Genomic DNA, 14,578 nt, shown 5'->3' on the forward strand with positions numbered 1-14,578 from the left:
AAAAAAAAAAAAAAAAAAGCTGGCTCTTAATATCAAGGGAAACAGAATGAGAGAGAGAGAGAGGCAAACCAAGAAACACTCTTAACTAACAACATGAGAACAAACTCATGGCGACTAGAGGGGAGGGGGCACGGGACGGGCTGACTGGGGGATGGGGACAGAGGAGGGCACTGCTGTGACGAGCACCGGGGGACATATGGACGTGTGAGTCACTAAATTGTACACCTGAAACGAACACAACAGTGTATGTTACATAACTAGGACTTAAGTAAAAACTTAAAAAAAAAAAAAAAGATTGCCTTTACTAAGAAATTTTCAAACATTCACAACAACTGAATAATGAACCCAGCTTTGCCCATTTTGATTCACAGAGCACCCTAAAACTGGAGGCCGGGTGGAGTACTCGAGAGCGGGTCCTGAAGGCACAGGACATGCCACATGTGTCACAGGAAGCTGTGCACCTGGGGCGGTTATCAGAGCCGTTCAGATGCCAAGGAAATACTCAGTAGATGACACAGCCCTCAGGAGGTACTCTACAGGCATGTGGCCTCCACTAGGCATAATTCAATGTGAAAGGTGATATAAAATTTGTCCCCGACTTTAGCTAAAGCAATCATGACATCGTCCTAGGCCTGGCAGACATTCAGGCTGAAGTTCTGAGGACCATTACGATAGACCACTTTCCCGCAGGCCATGGGGAGGTGGACACAAACCACCACTACGTCCTAAGAAGCCTGCGTTGATGTGCTGGGCTGGGTTTCAGAGGAGGCAGCCCAAGAAAGAGGACATCAGTTTCCTAAGACAAACTTTCCTGGCCTCAGCTTAGCAAGCTGAGCCTAACCAGAACAAGCAGAGACAGCCAACCAAAGAGAGTTACTCAGACTTCAGATACCATCAGATACAGATTAAGCGAAATTGTGTTCAGTGCTTTAAAACAAAATAAGACAGCTTTGAAGCATCTGATGATGATAGAAAACTATAAAAAATAATGTAGTGGATTTGAAAAAGAACCAAAGAGAACTTCCAGTAATAAGAAGTACCAAAAATTAGGAAGGCACTTGTGATGAGCACTGGGTACTGTAGGTAGATGATGAATCACCAAATTGTGCCCCTAAAACCACTACTACACTATATATTAACTAACTAGTTTTTAAATAAAAACTTGGAAGAAAAAAATGGGGCCAGTAATTCAGACCTGGAAATGAGCCTACTGCTGACTGAGGTTTTGCATCTCATTAAACCTTTTCCAAACAAACAAACAAGAAGTAAGAAGAATTAGCACTCAGTGGAAGAGCTTTACTCTGAACAACAGAATAGAAGGCTGATAAACTGGAAAACAGATCAAAAGACATTATTCACAATACAGCACAGAGAAGAAAGCCAGAACACACATAAAAGCCACAGGTGGGAGCCTGAGAAGGTATCGTGGGAGTTTAAGCTCCACAAGTGAGAAGAGGGAGTGGGAGAGACATTAGAGGCAATGATGGCTAAGGGTCTTTCCAGCAATGATGAAAGGTCTCAAACCACAGATTCAGAAAGCCCTACAAATTTACAGCAGAATAAGTAAACAAAAGGAAATCCATAAGGAGATAGACCACAGTAAAAGTGCAAAACTCCAAAGTGCAAAACACAGTAAAAGTGCAAAACTCCAAACCACAGAGAAAAGAGGTGACAAAGGTGCAAAGAACAGACAGTGACACACTGATCCTAAGTTTATACGGAAAGAGCAGGATACCCAACACACAGAATGATGGAGAAGACGTCAAGACTTAGTATAAAGGGGCGCCTGGGTGGCTCAGTGAGTTAAAGCCTCTGCCTTCGGCTCAGGTCATGATCCCAGGGTCCTGGGATCGAGCCCCGCATCAGGCTCTCTGCTCAGCAGGGAGCCTGCTTCCCTTCCTCTCTCTCTGCCTGCCTCTCTGTGTACTTGTGATCTCTAATAATCTTTGAAAAAAAAAAAAAGACTTAGTATAAAAAGCTACAGGACTCAGGACTGTGGCATGACTGTAAGAACAGATGAAATACCAGTGGGACACAACAGAGAACCTAGAAGTAGACTTGCACAGTCAACTGATCTTTGACAAAGGAGCAAATCTCATCTCTTCAACAAATGGTGCCAGACGTTATGAAAATTAATAAAGGGAGACCTTGCTAATGTGGATTCAGGAGGCTGGAAGGAACCCTACTACTCACCACCAATCACATGAAGAATTGTGAATTACAGACCCAACAGAAGAACCCTCAAGAGCAAAGAACCATCAAGGCAGGTCCCAACAGGGGAAGATGTATACCACCGTCTACAACAAATCAACCATCCCAGTGACAGCTAGCAAGACACCATCTTTCCCCTGAACTGCTTCTCCAGCCCCTCCCAACTCCCTCCCTCTTCTCCATCAAATGTTTCTCTCCTTTGTTTTTTGGACTTGCCTAGTTTTGCTGTAGCTTGCTTGTCCCAAACTGCATTTTTCTACTGTTCCTCAATAAGTCCATTTTGCTAAAGGCAGATTTGCTTTTAAGGAAAACATGACTTGGTGTCAGAAGTGGGATGCAGGCGCTGCCCCCAGAGGCTCTGAGGCTGCGAGCAAACAGGGGCCAGGCCCCACAGACCCAGTTGGGCTTGCAGCTCTCTCACCGAGCCTGGGGTCAAGGGTGAGCTCTCTCCTGGGCTGTGTTCTGAGCTCTCCAGGCATTATTCGAGACCTTTAGACAGCATTGTCCTTTCTGAGTACTCGCTTGACCTTGGGTCTGACTCCTTCCTAAAGCCAGGCTGCTCCTACCGGAACTGTACTGTTTGGAAAGTTTTCTCTTCCCTCTAGGGAAAAGCCTCTCGGAGAGGGGGTCCTGGGGATCAAACGCTTCGAGGACACCACTGCCCCCACACTCCCATACTTCTGGGGCCCCAGCTTGCTCTAGGTTTCAAAACTGTGGTCCCTCCTCATGTGCATTCTTAACTCAATGGACGGACTCCACCAAAAGTAATTTACAACTTCGATGGCCATGGTGGGGAATGCGCCATCTCCCCAAATTCACTCTTCTCACAACTGAACTGGACAGCCATGTTATTTTAGTTGGTACCTTGAGGCTTCCAAACATTTTAGGGTTCAAAGTTTGCTCCCCTCTTTGGTTCGTTAACTTAGAAAGAGCATTTTCCAAAGAGGCAAACAACTGAAAGAAGTCAACACAGCCTCTGAGTCCGGCCTTCCCCACCTTCTTTGTCTCCCACAGGTCTTGCGCTCAGGTCCCACCTCTGGGGCCTTTTTCCTCTTCCCTCGGCACAGTCCCCACCTCCCTTCTACCCACCACTCATTCTAACCCTCCGCTGAGCCTCCCTTTACCTCCAGACCTCTCCCCACCCGCCTCCTCCGTCTCCTGACCCTGTTCACACCTGCCGCCTCTGAAGTTCACTCTGCTGGGGCCCGGGTGAACACCAGGTTGCTTGTGTTGCCTGGACCAAGGCTGAATTCCGAGCCATACTGCAAGAGTGTCCTTAAGTGACTGAGGACCCCCGGAATTTGCTGAAGAACGTAACACGGTCATTCAAACTTACTGATCTGATTTCTCAGATTTATGTCAATGGGTCCATATGCTTGCTGGTGAGGGTCAGGCCAAACGCTGGATAAAACCAGCCCAATGAGAGCAGCCTGAAAGGGATTTAGAGAAACAGATGCCTGAGTTTGGGCAAAGTACCAGAACACTCGCTGGAAATCTCCAGATGTTGGGGAAGGTCACCAAAGAGATGTGACCCCCAATTGACCTGTGACCTGTGACCTGGACCCCAGCACTTGGAAGCTCCTCACTCCGTTCCTGCATCGTCGGATCGTGGGTTCCCTTTGTGTGTCCCCCCCCCACCCCCCGCAGAGGCTGCTCCAAGGACGCGGCCTTGAGAAGGTGATGTGGTGTGGTGTTGAGAACACATGCAGAGTAGACAGGGCTGGGCCCAGTTACGGCCTCTTCATGAACTTTTTAAGATTTGGAGTCAGATGTGGGGATCCAGCCGTCCCGCTGCTGCCCGGGACAAGCCTTGTATGTCAGTTCCCTTGATGATTAGAACGGACACCTATGAACCTGGAGTGGCCACCTCCTCAGTCTGTCCCTGCCCTCCGCCAATGGGGGCAGATTTCAGATCACACCCGGGAGCTCCCGAGAGGGCTGCAAGCAACATCGAGCAACTACAGGACCCTTTTCTGAGCCTGCTGACTGGAACAGACTCAGGCTTGCTCAGAGAAGCCCGATGAACCTGCTCATGACTCCACATTGTCCTCAGAGAAAATTCTTCCTCTAGATGCTAAATCCACCCAGGTAGCCTTTAACTCCATTACTAATGAGCCGAACCATCATCTCATAGGAAACTTTGTCCAATCCAGACTTAGTTAATTTGGAAAACCAGCTCGCTGGCATCCTAGATGACTCACCTAAAAGAAAGACCACGACCGCTCTCAATTTTCACCTCCAGCAAATGTCGGCCCCTAAACAACCAGCCCCCCAGCCCTTTGTTTCCGCTGCCATTACAAAGGGCTAGGGCAGGAGTTGGCAATGATGCTTCAGAGGTAACACCAAAGGCACAATTCACGGAAGAATAGTATGTTAGACCTCATTAAAATTAAAAACCCTGCTCTGTGAAAGACACTGTCAAGAAAGTGGGAAGACAATATTTACGAAAGACATCTGATAAAGGACCGTTATCCATAATACAAAAAAAGTTCTTAAAACTCCACAATAAGAAAATGAGCAACTGAATTACAAAATCGGCCAAAGACCCAAATAGACAGCTCACCAGCAAAGAGGTACAGACAGCAAATGAGCACCTAAAAAGCTTCTCCACATAGCGTGTCCTCATGGAACTGTACACGAGCGCAAACAGGACCCCCACCCACCTACCACCACGGCCAAAGTCTAGAACACGGACAACACCAAACACTGCTCCCATTCACTGCCCGGAGAGGCAAACTGGGGCGGCCGCGTCAGAAGGCACTAAACACGCTCTCACTTGGTATTTACCAAAAGAGCCGAAAACTCACGTCCACACAAAAGCCCGCACAGGGAGGTTTACAGCAGCTTTGTTCATAACTGCCAAAACACGGAAGTAGCCAAGATGCCCTTCAGTAGATGAGCAGATAACCGTCGTCCATCCGGACAAGGGAATATTATTCAGCACTCAGAAGAAGTGGTCTGCGAAGCCACGAAAAGACACAGAGGCACCTTAAAGGCATCTGACCAAGTGAAGGAAGTGGGACTGAAAAGGCTACACGTATATGACTCCAGCTCGGAACTTCTGGAGAAGGGCCAGTGTTCACCAGGGGTTGTCGGGAGGGTTGACTGGTTGGGGGTACAGAGCTTTCCTCTGCGGTGATGAAAATGTTCTAGAATCAGAGAGAGGCAGTGGTGGCACGACACTGGGAATGTATCAAGTGCCAACAAACTGTGCACTTCAGATGTTAATCTGACAGTTCTGTGAATCTGACCTCATTAAAAAATAAAAGACAGGGTCCTATGCCTCAGCAATTATTTCCGAGTTTCATCTTTATTTAAGATTTTCCAGTCTATCCTGTTCAGCCTGAAGAAACCCATCCTACAGAACTACCCCCAGACGGACAAAGGATACAAGCACAAGTGTCATGGACGCATTATTCCTAATAGCAAAAATCACAGACATCAGAAAATACCCCACAGTGGGTAAAGGGCTGAATTTAATATAAATCACTAAAAACAGCAAGCAGACCTGTACTTACGGACACAAGATATCCATACAATTTGGTTCTGTGACAAAGCAGCTTGTAGAATATTAAACTTAACAACCCTATTACTGGGGTGTCTGTGTGCCTCAGTCAGTTAAGTGTCGCACTCTTGGTTTCAGCTCAGGTCATAATCTCAGGGTCATGGGATCGAGCCCCACATTGGGCTCTGCCCTCAGTGGGGAGTCTGCTTAGGATTCTCTCTCCCTCTGCCACCCTCCACCCACTCGCGCTCTCTCCTTCTCTCTCTAATAAATAAATTTTTAAAATTCTTAGTAATCCTATTACTAAAAACAGTATAGTCACTCTGTGGTGTAGGTACACTGATACGGCCAAGTATGTTTGGTATGCTTTTTTTTTTTTTTTTTTTTAAAGGCTTGAGCATTATACATCAAACCATTACAAGTGGGCTATAGGAAGAGGCTGAAGGGAGATGCATTTTCCCCTCCACATTTCTTAGTGTTTTACAAGTGTGTATTACTTTTCCAATTTAAAAATAAAGAAAAACGTTTCACACCATTACTGATGTCCTTCCAAGGCGATGCTTATAAAATGCCACTTTTCCCATCACTCCCACCACGAAGTGCAGGAGAGAGAGAAGGGGCATCAGGACAACTCACCCAAATGTCCTTCCCCGGAGAGGGCCTTCGGCAGACAGTGCACGTGGCAGAGGCAAAGGATCCATGAGCTTCAACCAGCCTCGAGGCAGGGATGCCAGACACTGAAATTCAAACCACAGCTCAGAGCCACCAGCTCCAGGATCAGCTCTCAGCCAGGAGGCCCCTGCCAGAGTCCCAGCCCTCAGTGCAAGCCTGGGGTCGCCACCTCCACCACCTGAAGATAATGTCCCCCTGAGCGGAGTAAGCGCAAGGATGAGGGCTCCCAGGTGGAGCCAAATCATGGTTAAACAAAGCCTGCCAACAAGCTTGATGTAAGTGCAGAAAAGCTTACATTTGATACCTAGGAAAACATTTTCTACTCTACAGACACCAAGGAAAAGTGAAAAAACTATATAGGGATGTCTGGATGGCTCAGTCATTGAGCATCTGACTCTTGATTTCGGCTCAGGTCGCGGTCTCCGGGTCCTGGGATCGAGCCCCGAGGCAGGCAGGCCCTGCGCTCAGAGGAGGGTCTGCTGGAGATGCTCCTTCTCCCTCTCCCTCTGCTCCTCCCCCCACGGGCACATGTGTGCTTGCTTGCTCTCTCTCTCTCTAATAAATAAATCTTAAAATTAAAAACAAAAAAAAAACTACATGAAGACAATAAGTTTCAAAAAATATATAAAAACTGTAGAGCACCACCCACCCCACCCCGCCCCGCCCCGCCCCTCTCTGTCTTCTCCGCACAGGGAGCAGCTCTCCTGCCACAGCCACTCATCCTGTGCCGAGGTCGTCCCCAGCCTCTTCCTGGCCAGGAGCACCTGCTAGCTCTTGAGCCCACTGCTGTCTGCATCGGCACTAAACCCCCCGGGGACGCTGACAGAGAAAAGCTTCAGAGGCAGCGCCACAGCCCTGACCTCACTTCGTCCCCCCGCAGCTTCTGAACCACGCCGTCTCATGGGACATCCGCGCAGTGGCTGAGGCTCCCACAGTAGGGGTGGCCGGCCCTGGGGCTGAAGTGGGACTGCGCTCGGAAGCCTCGTCCCTGGCTGGGCCAGGAAGCCTTCTCTGAAGCAACAGCTCTTCTCCCACACCGTTCTGGGCTTTGCCCTCTCAGAGGGACAGCAGCCGCTGGACAGCGGCCTTTCTCACCCTCTTCGCCATGTGAAGGAGCCGTCTCCACCTCCCATAGGTTTTTCTCCCGCATCTTGTCTGCCCTGTGTGTTCCTTTTCCTAACCCTCCCCAGGCAGCCTGGGGAAAGTGGTTGGCTCAGGGTTTGACAGAGGGAAGACAAATAAATACTGTACTAACAAGGGGAAAAAAATGTAGAAAAACAGAGGTACCTTATTATGACAGTTACCTGTTTCCACAGTCAGCTTCGGAGCTGTGACAGGCAGACAGTCCCAGCTGCGAGTGGCTTCCTACTGTCCCCATTACTGTCCTAAATCTCCACACGCGAAAGCCCACGGCCACACGCTCCCACCTTCCCACAAGGCCTGTCCTGCCACAGCTCCAGAAGGAGAGGTCATCCCCACGGGTGTTCGTGGCTGCTAAGTGCTGTCCAGGCCACTCCGGTTTTCAAACCACCAGGTGTCTGTGGCCCAGCCGAGCTGCTGCCGGCTCACAGCACCTGTCAGCGCCACTGCCCTAAGAGAAAGGCTCAGCCAGTGCCTCTTGCAATGCACAGTCCGCGTCAGGACCATCCGTGAGTCACTGGTCAGGGCCGCTAGCGGGGCAGGCAGGACATCGCTATACAAAGAGTCTGATGATCTAAGGGTTAGTGGTCATCTTGGCAGTGACATCGTAGTTACGTCTTAAAGGTCTTTATCTTCCCCAGACACCCAATGAAGTACCTACAGGTCGTTTACAGGTTAAGTTTATGACATCACGGACAGACGCGCTTCAACATAACTGGGGCTGAGAGAGGTGGGGGGGCGGGGGGGCGGCAAGACACAGACAAAGGAAGGACCGGCTATGACGAGGGCATGAGGGCTCACCACAGTCCTCTACTTGTATGTGCTCGAAAAAGTTCATAATAAATTTCTTGAAAAAGAAATCATTATATCAGATTAGCTAAACTAGAAGCTCCCAATGTCAACTTTAACCCTTTCCAAAACTCACAGCCCAGCCAGTAGGCCAGGACATCAGGTCCACCAGGGAGATCTCCACAGTGACTCTTAAACACACGGGGGACTTTCTGTCAGGGACAAAGGTGTAACTAATGGGCTTGAAATCGGAGGATGGGGTAAGCACTGCCTAGAAGCAGGTGACCAGGTGGCGACAGGAGGAGGGCTCACCTCTCTCCAGCCCATCGATGTTCTGTGTGTAGAGCCGCAGAAGAAGGCCCTTGTCGTGCAGCAGTCGGAGGAAGTAGTGTATGATGTTGGGCCTGTAGTTCCTGAGGTACAGCTCCTTGGCCAAAGTGAAAAAGGGCTTGGGGTTGTGAGAGAAGAAAGCGAGCTCAAAAATGGCCTCGGGGTACGGGAGGTCGTACTGCTGCAGGTTACTGTAGAGGCCGCTCCTGGGAGACCTGCAAAAAGGAGCAAGCTCTGACCCAGAGCAAGAGGGTGGGGCAGGAGGCAGCCCAGGTGCCCAGGAAAGAGCCGGGCGCTGCAAGGCACCTGAAGTCCGGAATGCCGCTGGGCGTACTGATGCCGGCGCCCACCATGACCACCACCCTCTGGCAGGCTCTGGCTTGGATCAGCTCCGCTATGTCCTGCAGAAAAAGCTTCTCCTTCCTACTGCTGCCTCCTCTTCCAAAGACGCTCGAGGCACCAGCAGAAAAAGATATGGGTCTTCTTCCACCTGCAATGCTGACAGAAAAGGAGAGTGGCCGGGTGACTAGGGACAGGTAAGCTCATGCTGGCCCTCCCGCCACCCCCACCACTGAGACCGATTATACACTTCCCTCTCCTCCCCACAGATGACCACCCTTCTCATCACGGATGACTACTGGGCTACAAGAGAAAGAAGTCTCAACTCAGAAATCACAACTTATTTGGGAGCAAAAAATTCAAGTCAGTTGGAACTGTGCAAATAAGGAATGTATGGTCCCTTAATTCTACTGTCCAGTGTGAGTGCGAAGAGAACATGGTCCACACCAGAGGTGTGGGAGCTGTGTGGGGTTCTGGGTGTGCTCTCTGCAGGGGCATACACTTAGCACACCTGGGTGTGACAGACGGGCAGTGACACTTAAAGAAAGCCAAATGTCTCAGACTTTACACCAAAAACGATCAGTAGAAAAAGTGGGTTCTGGAGACTATTCCAGAAACACTCGCGCCCTGACTGCTAAGGCTCCACACTACTGTAGAAACCTGATCTTCAATGTTCGCCACCGCTGGTACTATGAAGCAACCGAAGGAATCCCACAACCAAGACAAGGCAGTGGGTTGGGGGCTGGGGCCCCCCGGGGCGCTCAGTCAGTGGGTGTCTGCCTGTGGCTCATGTCACTATCTCTGGGTCCTGGGATCGGGCCCACATGGGGCTCCCTGCTCAGCTGGGAGTCTGCTTCTCTCTCTCTGCCCTTCTCCCTGCTTGTGCTCTTTTTCTCACTCTCTCTCAAATAAATAGATAATTAAAAAAAAAAAATACAAGGCAGTGGGGAGACTCAGCTCAGGCTCTCTGAGAAACACTGGAAGGCTTCTCGAGTCACCCCCAGAAGCCAGGAGCCGAGACACTCCCACGGCTGAGTGCTAGGGATGCAGGATGATCTTCCATCGGAAAAAAAGTGAGACACAACGTACAAGTCACGAGCTTCAGCAGAGCCTCGGGACTTAGAAAATGACCCAACACCCAGGAAAGCAACAGGAAGAAACAAAAGCAGCGCGAGTAATACCAAGCCCACAGCACCCCCTGAAAGTCCGCAGCCGTGGGAGGCAGGGCACCAGAGCCTCACCTCCGGTGGGCCTGGGAATGCTTCCTAGGTTCACTGATCTGCTGTTGGGGTCCCTGTGCAGCATCTAACCAGGCTGCATGACTCCCTCATCTCCTGGCATCATGCTGACAACTCACCCAGGGTTCAGGACTGCCAGCCCCAGTGCGCCGGGGGCCATTCTCACACCCCAAAGACTGGTGGCCACCATGTCCGTTCTTCCAGGAGAAGGCCCTTGATGACCCTCCCCCAGGATGTCTCTGACTTCAGTATAGAAACTCCTCCACCCTGACGGGAAAAGAGATTCAACAAAAGGAACTCAGAACCTTCCTCATATGAGTGATGAATCTAAAATGAATACAGACGTAAAAACAGGAGACGGGGAGCATTTCCTTTACTCATTTGTGGTTTAGGCAAGAAATAAGCATCATCCCAAAAGCATGTTGTCATACATATCCGAGCAATTCGGGAGCACGAATCTTCTAGAAGGATGACTCTGTCTTTTGTGTTCTTTCGCTCCTTACAAAACCAACACTGCCCACTCTCTGCATCGACACCCCCATGGGATACACGGGCAGTGAGGGTCCCCAGAAGCTCTCTGCTCCCCATCCCAGCACAGCATGTCCCACCCCAGTGACAATTTCAAGCCCCACCCTGCCCTCTTATATACCCCTGCTTCCAGCCAAGCAAAAGGACTGCCTGGCTCTTGTGTATGTCCTACCCCAGCTTCCTCTGCCTTAAAGACCTTTCTCCACCTCAGCATGTCCAGCTCTCCCACAGTCAAGGCCAGGACTTCGTGACGCCACCTCCTTCGTGAAGCCACTGCTGAACCCCAGTGAACAATCACTTTGCGCTCGTTTGATTCCCCGCTCCTCTTAGGAAGGCTGACAGCCCTTCCCTCCCTGCGGCGACCCTGCCGCCACCTCGCACACTGCACCCGGGGGGTCGGGGCCTTGCTTGCGGCTCACGGCCTACTTGCTTGTGCCGTTGCCTCTCCCACCGCATGGAGCATCACCTTGGTTTTTCAAAAGAAGAGATTTCTGAAAGGTATGTACAAAAGAAAGAGGAACAAGACAAAGGAAGGTGTATGTGCAGGGCCGACGGCCCCCAAAGGAGAGTCAGAGCCCTAGGTCACTGCCAGTCTCATCAAGTCACTCTGTCACCCTGAGCCTCAGCAGCTAACGCCAAGACCAAAAAATGATTCTTACAGTCTTGCTCAAGAAGACCTACAGCTGTAGATCCTTCCCAGCAGAAAACACAGGAAATACACACAGCAGGGAAAACAGTGCTTCCCCCTCATCCCCACACTCCTGCAGAGATGCCCACAACCCTGAAGGGGGTTCTGCTGCATCAGAGACTTGTGTAAAAGCACCCGTCAAGCAGTTCTTCTGAGTGTGACGTGGTAAGTCTCCAAAGGAAGTTTTCCAGTGAAAACTGGCCAGACGGTCAGGAAGAGAAGAGATGCTCAGGCTGTCCCCACAGCTGGGAATGGCCCCGTGTCCCTCAGCACCTAGAACAACTCTTCCCCTGCGGTCTCCGCCCAACGTTTACTGAGCTCCTCCTACATGCAAGTCATTATGAGAAACACAAAAGGAATTAAAGGGAAGTTGTGATATTGTGACTTATAATAAATGTTTTTGGTCTTCATCCTCAAACCCTTGGAACTTCTAAGAGCCAAGGGCATGTCTTTTGTTACCATGGTTGGTCTCTGTCCTCAGTTCCTGAACTCCCCTCACAGCCATGAAGGTGAAGTGGGTGTCCTGTTCTGCTTAACCAGCCCCTCAGCACCACATCTGGGTTAATGTTCATGAGGGGACTTTGGGAAGGCCCTAAGGATGGGGGCTGGGTGCCGGGCAGACCAACTGTGATTAGAGGGTGGGAGTCTCCAGAAAACTCAAGAGGAGGGGTGCTCAGAGGGCTTCCCGGCTGGTGAACCACATGCCGGGCCCCTGGGCCCCAAGGTCCGTGAGGCACAAGGGACCAGGGACCCTTGCCAACCTCCCCCTCTGCATCTCTGGGTCTGGCGGTTCACTCCGTTCCTCGAGCATCCTGCGGACGAAGCCCGTGATCGACTCTGTCAGCTGGTCTCCCCCGTTCTGTGAGCAGCTCGTGCAAATGAATGGACCCGGAGGAGGGTGTTGTGGGGACCTCCGATTCTCAGCTGGTCAGCAGTAGCACGGGAGACACCCAGATTGCTGTCTCCACCGGGGCTGTCTCAGGGGCCAGAGGGCCGTCTCCACCGGGGGCTGTCTCAGGGGCCGGGGTCCTTTGGTGCTGTCCTCAGGCAGGTGGAGTCAGAATGTGCCGGGACCCTGGTCAGTGCAGTAAAGGTTTCTGGAATGAAGGAAAGATCCCTTGGATCTATTAAACTCTTCAACAATACTTTTAGTACCTGTGCGAGGCGGCATCAAGTCGATTATTATAATCCATTACTGGACACTTCAGTTTCTTAACAACTATGGGTCTTGAGATAGTCCCATGCCCAATTCCTAGGCAGTGAGACGGGAGTGAAGGCGACCTCGCCAACGCGCAGCGGAGGCCGGCAGGGCGCGCTCTCCCGCCCGCCACGTACTCCTCGCAGCCCTCCGCCTTCCCCTGCGTCCATCCGGACCGCCCAGCCAATGAGAGCAGAGCCCAGCCAGTGACAGCACACCTCAGCCAATGAGAGCAGAGCCCAGCCAAGGAGAGTCAGCCATAGCTCGGCCAATGAGAGCAGAGCCCAGCCGAAGAGAGCGCTGCTCAGCCAACGAGAAGCCAATATACTTCCAGTTCCCAGTTCATTCCGAAGGACTTTTCGCTTCTCACGGTCTTCCAAGCCCCACTCCCTTTCCTCTCTCGAAGGGCACTTCTGTCTTCTGTTTATGGAACTTGTCTGTGGTTTTGCCATAGCTTTCTTGTCTTGGATTGCATTTTCTGCTATTCCTGAACACACCCATTTTCTTGGCAAATTTTTATTTTTAAAGTTAACAGCAAAGATCCCAAAATCTACAAGTACTGCCGAGAAGGGTATGAACACACGCTAGCGAAGTGCGAACTGCACAGTCTTTGTCGAGGGCAATGAAAACCCACACACCATTCGACGCAGGCGTTGACCCCAAGTGAGTACAGACAGCGTCCCTCAGCGTTACCGGTCATGACCGGATCACAAAGGGTCTCCAGGACAGAGCGATTACACACCTTAGGGTTAGGGTTAGGGTTAGGGTTAGATCGGTAGAACGGAATCCTGGAGCTCGCGCCCAACCTGGGAAGTCGGCGGGGGGACCCTCAGTGCCCCGCGGAAACAGGCGGCGGCACGAGTCTGAACGGTCAACAACCGCGAAGCCCCGGCTCCACCTAGACCTGCCCCTGCGGGACCGGAGTGACAGGTCCCTCCCCCCGGCTCTAGCCGTTTCCGGGACGGCGAGACAGGGTCGGGGGAGCGCTTGCTGGGGTGGATGTGGGGGTTCGCATAAAAACAGCCACGCAAAGAAAAAACGAGAATGCTGCAGGTCCGCATGAACGACCGCGGAGGCACATACGTTCTGAAAGTTGAGTGGCAGCAGCGACTGTCCACAGGACCCACGAGTGCCGCCCGCACCCGCCCGAAACGTGCAGAGGAGAGCCGAGAACCCGCGGCCCTGCTGACCTCTGGACTGTCCTTTGAGCTGCGTGAACCGGGACCCTGCGTTTCCCAGTTCTGCAGTGTCCCGCGACCACGCAAGGAGAACACCGGACCCCGGCGCCCGCCTCGACCGAACCCCGCTCGCTGCTCAGCCCCAGCAGCGCGGGCGCCCGAGCGCTCGCCTCCCCTGGCCCCGCCCGCCCCGACGCACCCCTGCGGCCGCCCTGCCTCGCCGAGAGGCCCCTCACCTGCCGGGCCCCAGGCTCTTAAGGCGGAAAGCGCAGATCGAGCCCACCAGGTCATGTCCACGCTCCGCCGCTGCCGCGCGCTCGCGACCTTGTCCCCAAGGGCCACGAGTCCAGCCCAGGTGGAGGGACGCCAGGCGGGGGCGGCGTCCCAGCCCCTTGGGGTCCCGCCTCTCGCCCCGGAGACAGGCCCAGGCGCCGGCACTCGCCTCTCCCACTTCCCCACCCGGTTCAGCCGGGTCGGGGAGGAGAACTCTGTGAGCACTTGCTCCGGCCGCTCACGGCATTCTCAGTCCGTCCTCGCGAGCCACGGTTCAGACGCTACTGTCACCACGGTCCCCATCCGAGATGACAGCCTGCACGTCACCAGGGCCGAGGCCGTAAGGCGGGTCGGAGGCCGGGCCGGCCCCAGGCCCTCGTACCGTGGAATGGCGCGGCGGACTGCGCGGGAAATCGGGCACAAACCCCGGAGCGATCTTCTCTCGCGGCGCAGGCGCCGTTACCCTGACGACCAGTGCGCGCCGCGGCC

General features: G+C 52.3%; 1 protein-coding gene across 4 annotated transcripts in view; it reads right to left on the reverse strand.

Moving 5' to 3' along the window:
• The window catches only part of LOC111149798 (sirtuin 3), a 20,766-nt gene extending 6,249 nt beyond the window's left edge, over window positions 1–14,517 (reverse strand). For 3 of the 4 annotated variants that reach the window (XR_002640778.1, XM_022507073.1, XM_022507071.1), the window contains exons 1-5: window positions 14,053–14,517; window positions 10,344–10,491; window positions 8,954–9,145; window positions 8,630–8,862; window positions 6,353–6,453 (exon numbers count right to left, since the gene is read on the reverse strand). Coding sequence is in view for 3 of the 4 variants with exons in the window: in XM_022507073.1 (XP_022362781.1) it covers window positions 6,353–6,453; window positions 8,630–8,862; window positions 8,954–9,145; window positions 10,344–10,491; window positions 14,053–14,107 (729 nt within the window). In the remaining variant the exon portion in view is untranslated. Of the gene's footprint in view, window positions 1–6,352; window positions 6,454–8,629; window positions 8,863–8,953; window positions 9,146–10,343; window positions 10,492–12,201; window positions 12,327–14,052 lie in introns of those variants that run through there. The other variant, XM_022507072.1, reaches the window with a different exon arrangement.
• Between the last annotated feature and the right edge of the window lie 61 nt (window positions 14,518–14,578).

Source organism: Enhydra lutris, unplaced genomic scaffold (assembly GCF_002288905.1).
Source record: "Enhydra lutris kenyoni isolate GAN:26980312 unplaced genomic scaffold, ASM228890v2 scaffoldscaffold22, whole genome shotgun sequence".
NCBI classification, from domain to species: Eukaryota; Metazoa; Chordata; class Mammalia; order Carnivora; family Mustelidae; genus Enhydra; species Enhydra lutris.